This window comes from Myotis daubentonii, chromosome 18 (genome assembly GCF_963259705.1).
Source record: "Myotis daubentonii chromosome 18, mMyoDau2.1, whole genome shotgun sequence".
Lineage (NCBI taxonomy): Eukaryota > Metazoa > Chordata > Mammalia > Chiroptera > Vespertilionidae > Myotis > Myotis daubentonii.
Window position 1 is genome coordinate 22,130,650 of NC_081857.1, and position 21,308 is coordinate 22,151,957.

The window sequence follows — 21,308 nt, forward strand, 5'->3', positions numbered from 1 at the left end:
AGCAGCAGGTTGTACACGTTCATCTGCCAGAGTGAGCTGGCTCTTCTCACAAGAAAGGCACAATCAGGGTTGCCAGTCTCTGGGAATAGCAGCTTCCAAGGCCTTACAGGCCGAGGTGGAAAGTCATCTCAGAAGAGAAACCAGGATGGCAGAGGTCACAAGTAACCTAACTGTTATTCAAGGTATTTTTTGTTTGCTTTGTTAAATGGAAAGGATTTGTCTCCTTTGGGCAAAATAAAGAAATAAAAGTCTCCCAAGAGAATCATGCTTGGGTTGTAACAATAAGTTCTCCAGAGACAAGTTTTTGGTTAATTGAAACACAGCTGTGAGAACGCAAACTTTACTCAGGTACAAGTCACATTAGCTTTTATACACCTTAAGAACTTAAATAAAACCCAGGGGAACCTGCTTTCGCTAATCCAGTCATCTCCCTGATTCCGGTCACCTTCTCTCTCCCTTCTTCTCTCCTCCAAGAATCATCAAAAGTGCTGCTGCCTAATTGCTGAAAAGCCCAAACATCTTTCCTGCTTTTGTTCTCCCTCTAAACATACCCCCTCCAACAGAACCTGCTCCTTTGGCTCCACAAAATGCCAGGTTTTACTTGCTGCCACTCCTCAGGAGGCAATAATATTCTCAATTTGACTAGTCCTGGTAAAAAAGGACTCAAGAGATTGCAAAGTGTTCTCAGAAAATCCACAGGTATGGTCAGAATGAACTCCAAATACCCACTCCAGAACCAATCCCAGCATGAACCTATCCAAACGTCACACCTGTTGTCCTTTGGCATGAGACTTAAGACTGACCAACTGCGATGCCCACTAGAATGGGCAAGGGCCGAGGACGTCAGCTAACTCAGCAGAATATTCCATGTTCTGAGCTAACAGTCCTCACTTCAGTTTCTACGATGGAAAACAATGAAATCCAAGGCCACTCTGTCCCATCACCAGAACTTGCTGCCGGACATTTCCAATCCATCTCATACCATTTGGAATCGATTGTGCTGTTTCTCTATCTTTGTAAAAAGAAGTTTCAGTTATTCTGTGCTGCAAATTACAAGTGAGAGAGAGGCATCCTGTCTTCCACCAGCACAGTGTCCATCCCAAACTGGTCCGTGCACTGCTTCACAGTGGCCAAGACACTCAGGAGCCGCTGGTCCACAGCGTCCAGGTGTGGGTCGGACAGCACTGGGGAGATGGGGTCATGGGCCATGGCAGATTTTAAGGCAGACTTCAGCACACCATTCTTTAGGTAATTCAGTCTATTCCAGGTAGAAACCCGAATGCTGGAAGAAGAAGGTTTCGAATGGGTTACATAAGACCTTTCACTAGTAAAGAGTTTAAAGCCTGCTTGGCAAACAAAAGTAAAGAAATTAGTATGTAAAATACCTCAACTAAAAAAATCAGTATGAGTAAGTCACATTATCACATTTTGATATTTTTTCTAGGTAACTAATGAGAGGTAATACAAAGATTTATACATGCTCACTGCCGTGCTATTTATAAAAAGGAAAATGTGAACTAAACTGAATGTCCAACAGTTGGTAAATAATTAAATAAGCTATGGCTCATCCACTCAAGTTAAATACCATGCAGACGTTAAAAGGAGTAAAGAAAATGTCCATGATATTGGGTGTGTGGGAGTAAAGAAGCTGTTTTACTCCAAATCTATGGGGAAAGAAAATGTGTATTTGTACACACAAAGACACACACACACACAAACACAGACGCACAATTAGAAAGAAGTCACTGTAGTGTGAACAGAAATTATCCTTACATCTTTTTAAAAAATATATTTTATTAATTTTTTACAGAGAGGTAGGGAGAGGGATAGACAGTTAGAAACATCGATGAGAGAGAAACATCCATCAGCTGCCTCCTGCACACCCCCTACTGGGGATGTGCCCGCAACTAAGGTACATGCCCTTGACCGGAATCGAACCTGGGACCCTCGAGTCCGCAGGCCGACGCTCTATCCACTGAGCCAAACCGGTTAGGGCTATCCTTATATCTTAATGGGTAATTTTATTTCCTTCTTTTTACATTTCTGAATTTTAAAAAATTTCTACCACTAATATTATAAATAGGAAAAGTTTACTATAAGGATACCAGTTTTCCTTATTTCACTGAGTAAAGGGGATCTTTTGTTTATCTCAGAAGAAAAGTACTGATCTGCCTGTGGGTACTGTGAGAACTACTAGGTATGCAGAAAAGTTGGACTCTGCAAGAGGCAGCCTGTTCGGCAACTATTTAAAAAGCAAAGGAGATCAAACTTTGGCTAAAGCATGGAAGCGATGAACAAGCAAAGAAACAGTGTGGTTTTGTATTTTTAAATCCACTACAAATGCCCCAAGCATCTGTCTGCTGTAATGGACAGATTTCCTTTAAGCATCTCTCTCTCCTAAGCTTTCTCAGCAGAGGGCGCTCGAGGAACAATGCAGAAATAAGGGGTTCTCCAGCTGCTACTGGCTGTTGCCCAGTGGGTCAGTCATGTGTGGGCGAGGTCATCATATGCAGATCTGCCCCGACCACATTCCCAGAACCGGCAGGCCATTGGTGATCTTGCAGCCTCAGCCTGGCCTGGTGAAAACCATCCTGAGGCCTGGCTGATATGGAAACCAGAGTGCCAAAGGCCACCTGGTCATTCTGGTACCCTGCAGACCCAAAAACATGCCTTGCTTGCAGCCTAGAGGGCTTCTATCTAGGCATCCATCCCTCTGTATTTCATGATGCCAGTTGTTGATTGCCTGTACCTTGCCTCACCCAGCATCTGCAAACTCATAGGCTTCTCTGCCATCCAGTGGGCTGAACAACAAAGGGGATACCCTTCCAAGTTTGTCCTTTCTTGGGTGCTCTCCCCTCAGCCCTCGTTTTCTTTATAGTCACTCCTACATCAGAGTTAATAATTCTTTACACTAAACTTTCCCATTTAACCCACTATGTTTTTTCCATCTCCTGATGGGACCAGACTGATAACACTAAGTATTAATATAAAAACATCCTCCTTGAAAGATACAGTTTTTGCTTGGCTGTATCATTGCTTCCCAATATTAAGATAATTAAGGGTTGCCTGGATAAGCTTTCTGCAGAACATTTTTGCAATTAAAAAAAGGCAAAAGCCCGGCCATGGTGGCTCAGTGGTTGAGTGTCAACCTATGAACCAGGAAGTCACGGTTTGATTCCTGGTCAGGGCACATGCCAGGTTGTGGGCTCAATCCTTAGCGTGGGGCGTGCAGGAGGCAACTGGTCAATGATTCTCTTTCATCACTGATGTTACTATCTCTCTTTCCCTCTCCCTTTCTCTCTGAAATCAATAAAAATATACATTTAAAAAATAAAAGGGCCCTAACTGGTTTGGCTCAGTGAGTAGAGCGTCGGCCTGCGGACTGGGGGGTCCCGGGTTCAATTCTGGTCAAGGGCATGTGCCTTGGTTGCGGGCACATCCCCAGTAGCGGGTGTGCAGGAGGCAGCTGGTCGATGTTTCTCTCTCATTGATGTTTCTGACTCTCTATCCCTCTCCCTTCCCCTCTGTAAAAAATCAGTAAAATATATTAAAAAAAGGAAAAAATCGATAAATAAAAGTACATTTAAGAGAGAAAGAAAAAAGAGAAGGTGTGTTGCCAGGAGGAGCAGTCTCACATGGTCCCAGGGACCCGGGGAATTGGCCAGTGGGAAGTGGTGCTGCTGAAATTGCATCTCCGTGGGGATTCCAGCTCATTCTCAGTGCTCACTTTAAAATTTTACTGCAATCATGATCTGAAAAGGAGCTTCTTAGAGCCAGTTTTTAATTTTATTTTGATTTACTTTTTCTTTGTTCTACAGCATCGACTTAAAAAAAATAACATCAGTTGCTAAATACGTATGGGAAATGTCACTTTTGGTTTATACAATTTCAAATTGAGATATGCAACCCTCAGGATGTTTGTGGTGGTGAGTGAGAGGACTTGAAACCATAAGGTAAACACAAGACAGCGACCATGGACACAGATTGTACTAGAATTTTTGGGGGGGAGGGACTATATTCTGATATTAAAACAAACATGGATATACATTACTAAATAGAATGAAGACTTTTATTCATACAGAACTCAAAATGAATTCTGAGTATTGGGTCACCAGCCTCCTCTTTTCCTTGATCCTCCATGTCAGGCCCTTAAGGGGTTCTAGGTTAGAAAAGCATGAAAAGCACTGCTCAGGTATTAGGAAGTTTTAAGGCCAAAAACACTCCTGTACTGTTATCTGAACCTGGCATATGATGTGCGTAACTTACATGCAACACTGATAGAGAGGGGCAAGAATGCTTCTCTCATCCAGCGAGGGGTTCCCAAAGCTGAAAATGAAAGAAAATCTCGGTGAATTAGGTAGAAGCATCAAAGCAAGAGCAAATTCTATAAGAAATCCAAATGTGATCCTAAATAATTTCATGCTCCTACAGCTCAAGTCACTTAAAAATAAACAGGGCATGACCAATTAGACACAGATTCCTAACAGTTTGTTCTGCAGCATCGAACAACAAATATACGCATTTACAAGACCCCTCTCTCCTGACAAAATACAGCAAGGTGCGGAGGCACAACCGTGGTACCACCGACAGAGCGGGAACCTGGAGACCGCTGACCCTGGAGAAGGTTAGTGTGGGTGGAGAAACACAGGCTATTCCGGTCAGGGTCCCGCCAACAAGCAGATGGTCATTACTTGTAAAAACAAGTTTCACTGTTCTCCTCCAAAATTACCGACCAGAAAAGGTTTGGATTATTCTGTTCCCTGCAAGTATATGAACAGATTCAGAATGCAAAAACTACTCGCAGAGGCTGAGAAAACAGTTAGTTCAAAGCAGATGTAAAAATGATCTTAGCAGTAATTCAGAGTCAGAAAAGGAGAACTGGCACTCTCCTTCCCAGGAGCACACCCTCCGGTGCCTTTCCCTTAACTCCATCACTTGTTTCCTAAGCCCATTTCTTCTAGGAATTACTTTTTCTACCTCCGTATTTTATCCAATAAATGTTCTCTTACAATTTGGGTCTTGCTATGAATTCTTTCCTAGCCAGAACCCAAGTACACAGATTGCTAGTTTTTTTTTAAAAAAAGGAGAACTGATTCTAGAAAAACTGTTAACCTCCTACTCTTCCTGGAAGCTCCTCATAATAACCAAAGGGTCTGGTAACCCAAAGCACAATGCAGGCCCTCAAATAATAAACGGCAAAGGCAACTCTTTCAATGTATATTTCCATAATTCACGTGATCTTTAAAAAAAGGATCATTTTTACAAGTAAGGATAAAAAATTTTCAGGAATGTATGTAGCACTGGCTACTTCCTGCTCTGCTGGCAAGGAGCAGGGTGCGGGGGGGAGGGCCGGGGAAGGAGGGCGGTGTTTGCTGGCCTCTCACTTTCTACAGCTGTCATCACCTTTCACAGAGCACGAGGTGCCCGTGCTCAGTGTAAGATGCTGGCATCATTAGCAAATGCTGCCCAAGTATTCTTTGCTGAGGACCCATGTCTCAGCTTAGTCTCAGCAACCAATGTTAACAGGACAATGCTGGGCTCCAAAGAAGTATTCTGTTTGGCAAACAAAAGTATTCTATTAAGTGTAACAAAAGTGTGGTAATGAACTGGGCACCATGGAAAATGCAGAGTGTAAATTGAAAATACAATGTGTTCTTCAAAGAGCCAGACTTAAAAAAAAAATGACAATCATTGATTCAAAAATAGTAAAATAATCTTATTGAAGATAAAAGTAAGTTGTCTCTATATATTATCACTAAGCAACTCCTCTTCCTCTCATGATAGCAAAAAGTCTGGGCAAACACTTCTACGAAAATAGCAAAGCAGCCTACCAAAATTTAATCTTTTAAACGGCATGAACCTTTGGGTAAAATAAGTTGAACAGTAATCAAATTTCATGTTCTATTATGTATTTCTCAAGATTCTAAATATCATAGTCAAGAAAGAATGATGTGAGTGGCGGCAAATCAAAGGCCTTGGTTTTCAGCTGTCTGTGAACAAAGCAGTCTTTGACTCCTGGGGAAAAAAACCCACTTTTCCATTTTTAGAGTTCTCAGATCCCTGAGGGTGGAAGGAGTGCAAACCTGAATAAGACAGAAGAACAGGATCGCCAACAGCAAAGAGTCCAAGTGGAAACAGGAAAGATGCCTTCTGTCAGGTGTGCTCTGGAGTTTTCCAGGATAGCCTAGAAACCGCTACCTGACCAGGTAGTCCTGTGGTCCTACCTTTTGGCATTATCGAGAAGGATGAGCATACTGGCACCCTCATCGTCTTGAAAACTCTCATAATGATGGCGGTCAGCATTGCCAATCAGGTAATCAAAAACAGCCGTGTCAATGATATCCAAGAGACGCGGGCCAGAGTCATAAGGGGATGTTTTCTTCACTGCGTCACAGTAGCTCTCATCGTACTCCCACCTGGAGGCAAGCAGCAGCACCCGGTTACTTACTAAGAGCCGACACTGCCCTGCATTGTCTCCACACAGAGGAGATGAAGCCCCTGGCCCTCCACCATTCTCTTAGTCTTGGACAGAACCCCTGGCTGCACATGGGCGGCGCCGGCCAGGCCCACGAGAGGACTAGTAGTGACTCACAGGAGCATTTACCTGGCCAGTTTGCCCTCTCGGTAAGTCCTGCCCCAGGGGTGTCGGTGTTTTTGCAGAGGCCACACATCTGGAAGCCAGAGGGTAACAGATCCCTCCATCATGTCTCCGTCGGCACAAGCTGGCTCTGTTTCTCGGCAGTAATAACACTTCCCATAGAAACAAGTATTATTTCCTAAAGGAGAGAAAGGAACCAAACACACTTAAGGGGGGAAAAAAGGAAGATTCCAAATTCTCCCTAAACAATGGAGAAGAGAGCAGCTTAGGTAAGCAGATATTGTGAAAACCAAGATCCTGAACTTATATTTAAAACAGTACAGGTAATTGAAGCACAAGGTATAAAAAAAAATTCAAAAGGTACCCAAGGGTATATATGAAAAAGTAAGTCTCCCTTTCTCCATGTCCTTCCTACCCAATCTCTCTCCAGGAGCCACTACCGCCAGTGTCTTTCTGAACTCACTTTAAGGAAAGGAAAGGAAAGGAATGCCCTCTTCTGTTTTGCCAGAGCCCTTGGAGGAGGAAGATGGCATGCACAGGGAGGGTGGGGATACCCTGGACCAGGGGAGGATTCGCACGTCCCGGGGCGCACAGAGCAGACAGGTGAGATTTCATGACGCTACTCAGAATGGTGCACAGTTTAAAACTTGAGAACTGTTTATTTCTGGAATGTTCCATTTAATATGTCCACCGGTTCTTCCCATTCTAGAGTATCTCTTAAATATGTTCCTTCTGACTTGCTGCATATGAATTCACGCCAAGAGCTCCCAGTGCTCAGGCTATGTTAGTAGCCCCCAGTGCTGACGGAGAAAGTCTCAACTTGTAGGTTGGTGCACAGGCCCTTTGGTGACACTATCCTGACCACCTGCCTTGCTCAGTCTCCAAGCCCACACAGAACCTTAACTTCAGCTAAATCACAGTCTCCTGAGCTGTCATGCTCTTCTCAACACTCTGTGTGCTCTGTCTTCCACCCCGGAACTGGATGGAAACAAAATCAGTTTTATTTTCATTGACTTCTATTTGAAACTCAGCATTTCCTTCAATTATTGCTACTATGGTAGGGAGCAAACTATAGCAGTACTGCCATGATCTGTGACTTTTTCACTAGAAGAAATCACAGTTTTCATAACATAGTAGCATTGTTGTTGCAAATACAACAGGTATCATTTGTAGACCCAAATACGGTAGTTACTAGATCTGCTACGTCTTCTTATTTAATGTGTTAAATAGCAAGGCACAAGGGACTATCACAAATTTGCTATTTGTAATTTTTTAAATTTATTAATACTTCCACATTATTGGTTTCATTTGTAAGTCTATGCATCTATTTATTTATTTTTTTTTAAAAAAACATTATTATGGGAAAGGATCGATAAGCTTCTCTAGATTGCCAAAGGAGTCTTTAGCACAAAAAAGGTTAGGAATCCTAACCTGGGATGTTCCTTCCCACTGTATCCTCCTGTGGGACTGCTACTCTCCCTTTGAGACTTGGTTGCCAGAGCACCTCCACTGAGTAACATCACCCTGCCCTGACTTCCAGGCCCCTTCCCCTCCACGGCCCTCTGTGATGTCTGGCTTCCCCACAGACAAAGCTCCTTGAAGGCAGGAAGGTATCATTCATTTTTTGACATTCAGCATAGAGTCTGCCACACAGAAGTTAAACAAAATGTTGTTGAGTGAATGAGTAAATATTAAAGAACATAAGCAAATTAAATATTTTAGAGTTTTAAAATCTGTGTTTGAATCCTGGATAACAATGAGTAGCTTTGTGACTTTGGGAAAGTCATTTAACTTTTCAGCTTCTTTCTTAAGTATGACACGCTGCTAAACCTCCTCAACTTACTGCACTTTTTGTTGAGGATCAAATACAGTAACTGCGTAAAAGTGCTTAAAATTGAACAAGCACAAGTGCTTAGAAAATATAAGAAACAAATCAGTGACACTGTATGCTTTTGGTTATTTGTAAGAACAGCATTGCTCTAGCCTTATAAGTTAAACTCTGCATGATGAATCTCTCACAATTCTTTTAAATATTCAGTTTCACCTCATTTTAAATGTAAACCCATTCTCTCTAGCAAAGCAACGTGAAGTTCATCTTGCAATGACTGTTTCAAGTCATAATGTGAAGCACTGTGTCACTGAAAATGTCACCATGAAGAGGCGGGGATAAGAGACCACAGCACCTCTGAACTCCCCCAATTCTCACTGTGCCCACAAGAACAGGAATGAGAATTTTAGCTCAGAGTGAGGTATACCAGAGAGCAGAGCCCAGAGGGACTGTAGCCAGTTCCATGCACATGAGTTACAGGCTACCCCCTGCAGAGTAGGAGAAGGCAGTGGTGATCTTCCAGGCCCAAATGCAATCCTACAAGGGAATTTCTGACTTTCACACAAAGTTGCCTTAAGGATTCCTCAATTCTAAGGAGACAGATCCCAAGAAAGTACATGTATATGAAAAAAACTACTCAGCCAATGATATACAGACAATAACAGTTTTAGGCCAAAAATTGAGTTTGAGGTCTAGCTAAGAACAAGCAGAAGGAAATAAAGTTACCAGCTACTTACATTATCAGTAAATGATCTCACTTCCTACTTCACAGACACAACAGAGTACACATTAGGGAAAACTTTCAGTTTCCTGCCATCTACCTTTAGATCCATTTCCCCCAGTAATCCAAGAGCAAGTTGCCTGGCTTGCTTCTGTATTCCCTTCAGTTCTTCAATTCCTAGAAGTCACGAACCAGCTTGCTCAATGACGCCCCAATTAACTTAATAACTATTCCACCATCTCAAAGTTCTTTACATCTTCTTACCTACAGTTAGGAAGGTGCTCAAGAGCTGCTCCGTGGCCACAGGCTTGATCTCTGTCCGAAGATTAACAAATCTGCCAACCACCAGCGGGGCTCGGCGAAAACCCAGAATCCTGGTTTGGAGGGTTGAAGAACAGAAGAGAAAAATCTTTGGGGATATAATTTAAACAGCAGTATTAAAAATTATGGTTAATTATGTTAGATGTGTAAAGGAATTGTTGACAGGTATAAATATTTTTTAGAGGTACATATATTTATGAGTTTAATATCAAGATGTATGTAACTTAGTTTAATATACACTTCAGCAAAAATGATAAGGCAAATCTGGCAAAATGTAAACTATTGTTTATTCCAGGGAGTGGGTATATGAGTTCATTATACTATTCTCTCTACTTTTGTTAGAAAATTTTCATAATAAAAGATTTAAATAAATTTTAACAAAGCTAAGAAAAACAAAACAACAACAAAAAAAGACCTGAATCTAAATCAGGGGTGGGCAAAGTTTTTGACTCGAGGGCCACAATGGGTTCTTAAACTGGACCGGAGGGCCGGAACAAAAGCATGGATAGAGTGTTTGTGTGAACTAATATAAATTCAAAGTAAACATCACTACATAAAAGGGTACGGTCTTTTTTTTTTTTTTTTTTTTTAGTTTTATTCATTTCAAACGGGCCGGATCCAGCCCGCAGGCCGTAGTTTGCCCACGGCTGATCTAAATCCATACTTGGGTTCCAAGCTTTGGATAAAACAGCACATTGACAGAAAATATGGCTTAATCTAAAAGGATAAAACCCATGGGACAAATTAAATACAGATACTTTTTTCTAATGGTCTAAAAGTAGAGCACAATAATTCTTTCTTTAAATGAAATTTCCTGTCTAGAAGAAATGTTGGAGGGGCAGGATCTGGAACACAAAGACAATTTATAATGAAGAAAATAAAGATCATCCATAATTCCAAAATCCAAAAATAATTGACATTTTGGCATATGAGCATTTTTTCTTTACAAGTATATATAAACACATACTCACTCTTGTGTATATATACACACAATATGCAGTTTTGTGTCCTGTTTTTCACTGATCATTATATCATGAGCCTTTTCTCATGTCATTACAAAGCCTTTAAAAATGGTTGTGTAGTACAGTGCTTACCAGAGAGAAAGGGGGTAGGGGGAGGAAGAAATGTGTCCAAGGGGGTCAACAGTATGATGATAAAGAGTCCTGACTTCAAATGGTGAGCACACAATGCAGTAATATACAGATGATGTATTACAGAACTACACACTTGACAAATATCTTATTAACTAATATCACCCTCAAATTTTTAAAATAATTTTTTTTAAGTGGCTATGCAATAAAAGTCCATTGTTCAGGGCTTCTGACTGACTTTGTCCTAAACTGAATCTTAGAAAAGCCACAAAAGCAGAGATCAACAGATTTGTCAAAATAACATAAAAATAGAGAGAACCTCCTGAGGCCAGAGAAAGTGGTCAAATCCTAATGAAATGAAGAGACAGCACCCCAGAGTATAAAAGTGTCAGGAGCCATGGACTGGAGGAAAAGTGGAAAATGTTTTCTCCCAGTGGCCACTATCAGGCCAAACAGCAGCCAGCTCAGTGCCGAGGAGCCAAGTCACAGAGGTGGCAGCTAACAAAAGGGGTCGGGTGACTGGCTACAGAATATTTTTCAGATTTGGAGGTAGAGAAGGAGCTCCCAAAGCACAAGTCATAAATGGAAACATCATCATATTTAATTAATATCAAAAGTAATAATTAAGTGGGTGATGTGCTGTGAAAAGATAAGGAGATACTAAATTTTGCCAATAATTGGGGAATTACAAAATAAAATACCACTTTACATATGTTAGATGAACAAAAACTGCTATGTTGGATAATATAAAGTATTGGTATGGATGTGGGAAAATGACCTTCACACACTGCTGGTGTCCATCAATAGGGAAACAGGGAGGGGTTTGGGGGATGAAGAAAATTGGAAAACAAATGAGGTCTTGGAAAGACTAATTCTGGTATTCCATCAAGTGATGAGTAGGATTTACCTAACTCTTTCCCATTAGTTCTTAAAAGAAGCAGTGAAAATTCATGGGATTGTGAACAAAACATTTTAACCTTTTCATGGCATTAGATGTTTTTTAGATTGCTACCAGCTACAGCTAGATTGTGGTATATGTATCTTTGAATTTCAAATATTTCTCCACGGTCCTTTCTAGAAACACCTTATATATTTGCATCAAAGGGTATGAATATTAAGTTTTTTGACACATAAGGCTAGAGTTCTTGAAAGATTGAACCGATTAATGCCAGAGACATCATCTGAATCTCAACAGATTCTTGCCAATGAAGGGTGTTTTTTTCTCATTTCTGCTATTTTCAGCAGTAGGAAATAGCATCCCATTGTTTAACTGGACTTTTTGTATTACTGATAAGGATGAGCGCCCTACCCCATATTCATTAGCAAGCAATAATTTCTATTCCATCAACTGTGTCCTTAGACCATTTTCTACTAGAATTTGAGTATATGTATAGATTTGCATAAATATTTATATATTAAGGCTATTAATGCTTAGATTACATTAGATTCAAGTATTTTCCTCTGGCTTGTTTGCATTTAAATTTTGTTTGATGTTTCTTGATGTGTAAGTTAATTTTTTTATTTAGTTGAGTGTGATTTTTTAAAGACTATCACTCTTATTCTTAGAATATCCTTCTTAATCCAAAAAAAGACAAAAATTTAACTTAATTTTCTTCCAGCTACATTTAAAAAACATTGTGAATATTTCTTTACAAGTCTGTCCACGTGCCTGATGAATGAATGAGCTGATCAGAAGAGCAACTAAGATAGTAGACAGTTCACTCACAAGGTTACTGCTGAAAAAATGTTAATTTCCCTAGCTAATTTATACATACAGAATTCATGTCTATTATTTTTTCCTTTGGAATTATTGGGGTTATTGGAGCTGTGCATATCTATATAATAAAAGCCTAAGCAACTGTTACGGCAAAATGACCAGAACGACCAGTCGCTATCATGCACACTGACCACCAGGGGGCAGACGCTCAACGCAAGAGCTGCCTCCTGGTGGTTAGTGAATTCTCCCAGAGGGGGAGTGCCACTCAGCCAGAAGCCAGGCTCATGGCTGGCTTCATGGCAGCGCTAAGGAGCAGTGAGCTGAGAGGTAAGGAGCAGAGAGCAGGTGGTAAAGAGTGAGGGATCCTGGGGATCAGGCCTAAGCCAGCAGTCAAACATCCCTCGAGGGGTCTTGGACTGCGAGAGGGCACAGGCCAGACTGAGGGACCCTCCCTCCCCAGTGCACAAATTTTGTGCACTGGGCCTCTAGTTTTATATAAAGGACAATAACATTCATTATATACGTCATGCTCTATGTTTCTAGCAAATGGGGATGAGTCAGTATTACTTTAGGCCAAAAAAGGTCTACTTTTTTGGTATTAGTTTAGGTCTACTTAAAAAACAAACAAATAGTGTTGCCAGGCTCAATAAACGACCAGTTCAATTTAGAGATCTGAATTCAAACCTTGGTTTTCATCCTGCCATTTTATTTACCAGTAACATCTTCATTTCATGATAATGACAAAGGAAGACCAGAATGAAATAACCAGGAGTTAATGTACTTTGGGCCCGGTTGGTGTATCTCAGTGGTTAAGCATCGACCTATGAACCAGGAAGTCACAGTTCAATTCCTGGTCAGGCACATGCCTGGCTTGCAGGCTTGATCCCCAGTAGGGGGCCTGCAGGAGGCAGCCGATCAATGATTCTCTGTCATTATTGATGTTTCTATCTCTCTCTCCCTCTCCCTTCCTCTCTGAAATCAATAAAACTATATGGAAAAAAAGAAAAATGTATTTTGGTATTCCTAGTACCACCTGAATTATGACGGACTCATCCACATTTCATGGAATCAGTCAATCAGCTCTCCAAAGTAGGTAACAAGTCAAAGTTATTAGTGTCACAGCCTTTATGTGGGTGAGGGGGAAGTCCACATGCCCTCTCCTTCCAGGATATTTTTGAAAGGAAACAATGCAAGTAAACCACTGTGACTACACACATACCTGTCCAAGTGAAAGGCTGCCACCTCTGCATTGTGTCTGTCATAACCAGCATAGGGTTCGCCTTCTACCACGTAGTCTCGGTTATACCTGCAGAGAGAATGGGAAGCACAGATGGAGACATGAACACATCAGTACCACAGGTGCCAGCACAAGGGGCAGTGCACAGAAACTTCCACAACACCTTCCCTGTCAACCCTGAGACGATCGTGGATGACATGAGTCAATGGTGGACAGGGTGAGGATGAAGTGGAGAAGAAACCAGTGTTCCCTCTCTACCGCAGCAATCATTCTATGAATAAAACATGCAAGATGTTATTTTACCCCATCGAAAAGACTTTCAAACTACAAGGTAATTTTCTGGAGGGCAAGGACCATCTTCGTATCTCCACAACAGTGGTAAGGTCTATAGTTGTTTACTAGAATGGCTACCGCTAAAGGCTTGTGACAGAAGTTTAAATTTCTTGGGAAATGGTCCTGAGACACCTGTTTCTGATAATAAGTAGGCAAAGGTGCATTTGAAAAGAGCTGGTCTGTTTCTCTTTATGTGTATGATGATATAGCAGAAGAAACACTGGGCTGGAGTAAGAACTGCCTGCCTGAGTAAATGAGCAAAACCCTTTTCTCTGGGCCTTAGATTCCTTATCGACAACACTAGGGGCTTGACTAGGAGGCAATTTCTAAGATCTGTGTCACCTCAAACACCATTCTACATCATATGCATGACAAAAATACAGGATAATGAAAACTGGCATATTTCTCTCCACTAATCATAAAAATAGATACAATTTAAACCTGTTAATTGAGAAGAAAAAGACACTTAATTCACCTACATTCCCTGTTTCAAAAGGAGACCTATTAACTGTATAGGGAACTGTCAACTAGAAATAAACTGAGATTGAAGTAGAGTTGCTCCACTGAGGACACATGGATCTCCAAAGCTGACAAGAATGTGGGGAAGTGGGAAATGGTACTAGAAAAGGCATGACCTTCAACATAAATGACTGTGGAATATGAAGTGAAAGCATGTCCACGAAACACATTTATCAAGGCAAAGTGATGAAACACTTATGCTACAAGACAGCCATGCATCAGCACCCGGCTGGACACCAGCTTCTCCTTAGTGGTGTCAATATACTCAAATGGATTTTTTTTTGTTTGTTTCTAGTGTCAAAGCATTGTTTAGGCTACCTGGCTCCCTCCAAATTAAAAGTCTCCATTTTAAAACAGAACCGCAGCCAAGCTGTCACTTTAAGCACCTCTCTCCCCACTTCAGCTGGAGGCTGCGGTAACACTGGGGGCAGTCCTTGGATACTTCATTTCTGACTCCAGTGGAGCCACAGGAACACATGTGGTGATGAGCAGCCTATTTCTCTCAGTGAATCAGAGGCTGTTCCAAGGGAAAGGTAAGACCAGAGGAACCCGGGAACTCTGCAATGGGCTGGAGAAGGCGGGGAGGGAAAGGACTAGGAATCAGAAAGAAAGAGCTTTACCGGAGTCAGAAAGCCCAAACCCTTAGCTCATGTTTCAGGTGTGTGAAATGTGGCATCAGAACTCTGGGTCTCATTTTTGGCCCCCATGAAATGAGCAGCTGGATAAGCTGAGCTCCAGGGTCCCCTTCAGCACTTCCTAAGACCACTCCCTCACTTCTACCCACTCCCCAGCCCCTGCCATCTTGTCCTCACTGTAACTACAGTATGTACCTGTGATAACCAATTTACTTCCAGAATGGAAACAGCTACATTGGAAAAAAAAAAATCACTTTTACAATGTAAGGCAAAATGAGTAAATAAAAGCGTCACTGTGGTCCTACATATCATCTATCTTCCATCCCCCACCTCTGAGAGCAGGACATGGACAAGCAGGTTCCAGCAAAGCCGGCACCTCAAAGGGCTGTGCAGAAAGGGGCAAGTCTCCATTAGCATTGAGGACCCAGCTCCTCCTCTCAGCACAGTGATCCATCTTAAGTCCCTGACACAGCAGCAAAATTCATACAGTAACGGCCAATAAATCACTCCTACCCTCTGGTGAAGGACATTAGAGTCTGAACAAGGACATTAATTTGCACTTACATGGGGACTAAATAGCCTCTGAAGTTCCTGGGGTCACAGTAGCAATGTGCTAGGTGCTTCAGGACTGGAGTCAATTTTTACGAGCACTTAACTGTACAGCCACCTTCCCAGTCTGCGACAGTGCCAGGTAGAGTCAGCACAGGTCAGTGTGTGCAGGGACTCAGCACTATCTCCACTGCAGGAGCCCATAGAGCTTGCTAGGTGGAGGAGAACAGTCCCCTGGAGCTGGGGGTGGACACAGGCTCTTCAGGAGGTGGTGGTGAGAAGGGGACCAGTCCAACAGAAATAAAAAGTTGGGTGCAGAGAGGAGAACTAGACTGAGGGTCCTGACCATTAGGCTGTGGACACTGGTTTGGTCTGGTGCGTAATGGGAAGTCCCTGGAAGTTTGGAAGCTGAGCAGCACAGGGGTAATATGGCATTGGGGGAAGAATAAAAGTGTTCGGCATGGTCTGGAAGAGGAAGGTAATGAGAAGGTTGTAAGAGATATGAGATGAAGCAATAGTGACTAAGGTTAGTTTATGCATTTATCTGAGACCTCCTCCCCTAGTCACCAGCCTGGCTCCTCTCCCTCCACTTATACCTCGTCTAAACACCCAGGTGTACCTGCAAAGCACCTGGACTGGTACAAATACTGCCCACTACCAGGACAACCTGACTTCTACACTTCTTGCTGTCCCATCTCATCCTCAATTATCTGGTATACAAACAGTGGGTGTGGAGAGGATATCCTCTTATTTAAACACAAAATGCCCATGACTCATCTATTTGCTTATCGCTCAGGCTACAAAACCAAGAGGTCAAAGACCACATTTCAAAACTAAGATAGTGATTTTTGATGATGGGTGTGCCATGTCATCACACTTACAGGAAGGCAAACAAGAGAATTACATGTGCAGCACACCACCAGCTGCTCACACTCCAACAGATCCAAACGCCAACTCAATTCATTGCTGCAGGGTGACCTTGTCAAGTTAGTTACTGTCCCTACGCCTCAGTTTCTTACTCCGGAAATAAGTACTATGACTGCCCACAGTTGTGATGAAGGTTACAGACATTAATAGATACAAATGTAGTTGATGCAATGCCTGGCAAACAGTGTGCATTCAATGGAAACTATACTCTTCCTTATTACCTGCCAATCAGATTTGTGTTCTCCAAAAGTCTATTGCATTTTTTAACTTTCCTAATTTCCACACCTTCCATAAATCATGCTTCCCAGTTCCAGGTAAATGCAGATCCCTTCAATTTCTGGGATCCCAATATATAAGTTCTCTGGCTGCCTATTATCTACTGAGAGTTGGGTAATGAAGGCACAAGGCGAACAACTCTGCTCACAGTTGTGTTTTGTACATCATTGCCTCGTATTTCTTCTCCTACTCCAGCAAGAGACCCAAAGTATGTGTTTTAATTCTTTCAAAAGCTCCTTCGAGAAGTGGGGAAAAAGGTTAGTCCACAGAAAATTTTAGATATTACAAACTTTGAGAAAATTCACCCTTTACTAATTCCTGGCAAATGAGTATGAATTACCATGTTAACCTATTTCAAATTCATATATTCGCAGAAAATTTTTCAAAAAATTAATTATATTACAGAACTGACACACAAATTATCTCTGTAAATCCTTACAGAAGTCCAAAGGTGCCGCTGTTTAACAACATACAGTCCACTCTCTAGTTCAAGTTTAGACCAAGGTAATGCTTAACGCAGGTAAAAGGAGCAATGAGATATCATTGTACATCTAAGAGAATAGCCAAAATCCAAAACACAGATACCAAATGCTGGTGAGGATGATGTGGGGCAACAGAAATCTCATTCATTGCTGGTGGGCATGTAAAATGGTATAGACACTTTGGAAGACAGTTTCTTACAAAATTAAATATATTCTTACCATATGATCCAGCAGTTGTGCTCCTTGGTATTTACCCAAATGAGCTAAAAACTTACAACTACACAAAAACCTACACATAAATGTTTATAGCAGCTTTATTCATAACTTTGCCCAAACTTGGAAGCACTACAATGTCCTTCAGCAGGTGAAATGAATAAACAAACTGTAGTACATACAGACAATGGAATATTATTCAGCAATAAAAAGAAATGAGCTACCAAGCCACAAAAAGACACAGAGAGCCCAGCTAATGTGGCTTAGTGGTTGAGCATCCATCTATAAACCAGGTGGTCACGGTTAGATTCCTGGGTGGGGCATGTGCCTGGGGTTTCAGGCTGGATCCCTGATAAGGGGCTTGCGGGAGGGGAGGGGGGCAAGCCAATCGGTGATTCTCTCTCATCATTAATGTTTTTTTCTCTCTCTCCTCTCCCTTCCTCTCTGAAATCAATAAAAATATATTTTTAAAAAAGACAGAGAAACCTTAAATGCATACTGCTAAGTGAGAGAAGCCAATCTGAAAAGGCTACAAAAGGTCTGATTCCAACTATATGGAGACAGTAAAAAGATCAGTGGTTGTCAGGGGCTAGGGAGAGGGAGAGAGAGGGATGAATAGGTGGAACACAGGGAATGTTTAGGGCAGGTGAGCTATTCTGTATGATACTGTAATGGTGAATACTTGTCATTATATGTTTATCAAAACCCACAGAATATAAAACACAAAGTGAACCTTATTGTAAAGTGTGGGTAGTAGTTAATAAAATAATATTGGTTTATCAATTATAACAAATGTACTACACAAATGGAAGATAATAATATGAGAAACTGGGGAGAGGGAATACATAGGAGCTCTCTGTACTTCACCCTCGATTTTTCTGTAAACATAAAACTGCTTTTTGAAAAGAAAAAAAAAAAGTATAGCCCTAGCCAGCTTGGCACAGTGGTTGCAAGCATGTCAAACTCTTGGTCAGTGGGCTGAATTTACAAATGAGTCATGCCGCGAGTTTGACATGCTTGGAGAGCGTCAGCCCTTGGACTGAAGGGTCAATAGGTCTCTCTCGCATCAATGTTTTTCTTTGTCTCTCCCCCTCCCTCTCTTTCTAAAAATCAATGGGAAAATGTCCTCGGATGAGGATTGGAAAAAAGTCTATTCATTAAAATTAAAGCAAGAACAAAACCCAGGTGAAAGAATTACAGCTTCAGTGCTAAGAGGGACTTTAGTCATTGATCCAAAACCCACTACAGCACTGGGTAACTCCTTCTCTAAAACATGTAGTTATCTAGTCTCTAACTGCACAGTTTTGGTGACAAGTGGCTTATTTCCCAACTAACTCAGTTTGTATCTCTAACATCTGGAACACAGTAGATATTTGATAAATTTAGAAGGACAGCTCTAACTGTAAAAAAAAAAAAATGTCTTATATGGAACCAATTCATGTTCCTAAAATTTCCCCTACTCGAAGACTCACAGAACATTAAGACCTAGAAAAGACTTCAGAGATCGTCCAGTCTACCCCTCTCATTTTACTGAAGAGAAAACCAAAAGAAGGAGATGACCCCTTACACAATCCCAAATTACACGCATCAACCAACTAGCACATATAACTTCTAAGATGAAGACTTACCGCTTAGGTTTGAAGACAACTTTCTGTCCTCCTTCAAGTATCAGTAAGGCTTTCAGCTGTGTCCCTTTGTAACCCACATCAGCTTTAATGATTTTTTTGGTGGCCATGGCATGCATGATTGCCCCCAGCTCGGGTGTCTCGTCAGGATACACTTCCCGGGGAACCACCCACTGGGCTGCAATCTCCCAGGGAGACTGCAAGGTGTGGTCCAGCTTGGATGCCAGCTCCACCCGCAAGCCAGCTATCATTCGGTGAAAAGCCCTCTGGTCCTCCCGGTTGGCAGCCGATGAATCTAAGTTGTCAATCAGGAAAACTTTGGTGAAGATAAAGATGACAAGGAGAATTGCTAACAACACGACTCGCTGCTTCAGCTTCATGTTGACCTCTTTCCTTCTCCCCAGACCCACTCTCTCTCACGTATCAGGGAGAGCAGGTGGTGATGGTTAGCAAGGAGACTCCATGATTATACACACTGGTCCATTTCTTCACTGAAGCACCTCCCACAATTCCTGCAAGCCCAAGTATAAAGCAAAATTCAATCAGAAATCCTGTCCTTCCCCCTGAAACTTTTGCAAGCCTCAAATACATTACGCCTTGTTAATCATATGCTTGAGAAGACCTAATAATTTAAAATTAACTAGTCTGGGGAAAAACTTAATAGGTAAGGACTAGGCATAATTAAAATGTAAAATCAAATACTCCCGTCTTATAAGATGCAGAGCCATCTAGGAGCCATTTGGACCGCTACAAATTCCTAAATACCAAAACAATGAGGAAAAGCGCACCGAAAGTAAAACATTACGAATTGAGTCAATCGGCCCTGGCCAGTGTGGCTCACAGCAGAGTATCGGCCCTCGAACCAAAGGGTCTTGGGGTTTGATTCCTAGTCAAGGGTTGAGTTGCAGGTTCGCTCCCACCCCAGTTGGGGTGTGTGAGGTAGGCAACCAATTCTCACATCGATGCTTCTCTCTATTGTTCTCTTTCCCTCCATCCCTCCCACTCTTTGTAGGAATCAATAGAAAGAATATCCTCAGGTGAGGATTAACAACAACAACAAAAAAGAATTGTATAACTTAACTTTCATTTTTACCTTTCAAAATCCATAAAGGAGTTTTGAATATCCAAACCACCAATATTTGGTAGCTTTCCAGTTCTTCTCTTCTCTGAAGATAAGTTTTATGACACACTGTAAGACAGGAACTCCTAAAAATGTCAATGAGAGTACAGAGGAGACTAATAACTTCTTCTCCGAATCCAAGTTCCCAGCAGTAATATCTGTCATATGATACGTGTCATATCTGCTGATCATGTACTTACATTCAACACCCAAACACATATCTCTACTTAATCAGCCTTCCACTAATTATTTTTCAAAATTAAAATCTCTGTAAAATATGGATAATCAAATCTGGACAAGCAAAGGAAAAAATATCCTTATACCATCTGGCTATGAGTAAAATATGACTGGAACACTGATGAAACCTGGTACTATAGCAACACGATTCGGTCTGGACTGGTCAAGCACGTAACAAAAACACTGATGCCACAAACATAAAGAAGTGCTACTTGCAGTTGGGGCCAACCACATTCAGTCAATTTTCAATCTAAAATACTCCAGATACAAGATCTGTGTAAGGGTGTCAAGAGCATACAATCCAGTCTCATTTGCAAGCTGACAGGGCCATTTGAAATCATGCACAAGCTTGCTCTCCGTGTGCTTACACACAGCCCAGCATTGGGCTAAGACAAAGATGACAAGAAGATAACAGGATGTCCCCTCACTCTCCAATTCATTTAACAACATAAACCATTAACCGAAGAAATAAAACCAATACAAAAGATAGGGCAAACGATTCCGCTTGAAACACATCCACCCCAACTGGAGACTGACTGTTCCCCTAATAACAGCTGAAACACACCCCCCAACGGTCTACTCGAGCAAGCGTGTTCTAAGAACCACTTTGAGGTGAGCCTGCTGACATGCAGCCTCTTCTTAGTGATTAACCAAGTACTCTTTTCATGTTAGTTTTCAAGAAGTGGAAAAACCATAGTCAAATTCAAGTTCTAATTATCTCCAGCCACTTGTTTTGTTTCACCATCATCATTTCCCAGCGAGTATGTAACACTATTAGCTGAAACAAAGGCAATTCAAGTGCATCCAAAATATAATTGTGAGTTATCAAATTTGGTGTGACATTCAGTAAAACAGTTCCCTGTGATTACTGATAACAGC

General features: G+C 41.6%; 1 protein-coding gene across 3 annotated transcripts in view; it reads right to left on the reverse strand.

Moving 5' to 3' along the window:
* Nucleotides 1–301: 301 nt before the first annotated feature.
* The window catches only part of FAM20B (FAM20B glycosaminoglycan xylosylkinase), a 32,326-nt gene continuing 11,319 nt past the window's right edge, over nt 302–21,308 (reverse strand). For 2 of the 3 annotated variants that reach the window (XM_059674221.1, XM_059674222.1), the window contains exons 2-8: nt 19,076–19,584; nt 13,496–13,582; nt 9,412–9,521; nt 6,605–6,776; nt 6,225–6,416; nt 4,267–4,326; nt 302–1,282 (exon numbers count right to left, since the gene is read on the reverse strand). In XM_059674221.1, the coding sequence (XP_059530204.1) occupies nt 1,051–1,282; nt 4,267–4,326; nt 6,225–6,416; nt 6,605–6,776; nt 9,412–9,521; nt 13,496–13,582; nt 19,076–19,452 (1,230 nt within the window). In that variant the 5' untranslated portion in view covers nt 19,453–19,584 and the 3' untranslated portion in view covers nt 302–1,050. Of the gene's footprint in view, nt 1,283–4,266; nt 4,327–6,224; nt 6,417–6,604; nt 6,777–9,411; nt 9,522–13,495; nt 13,583–19,075; nt 19,585–20,165; nt 20,279–21,308 lie in introns of those variants that run through there. The other variant, XM_059674220.1, reaches the window with a different exon arrangement.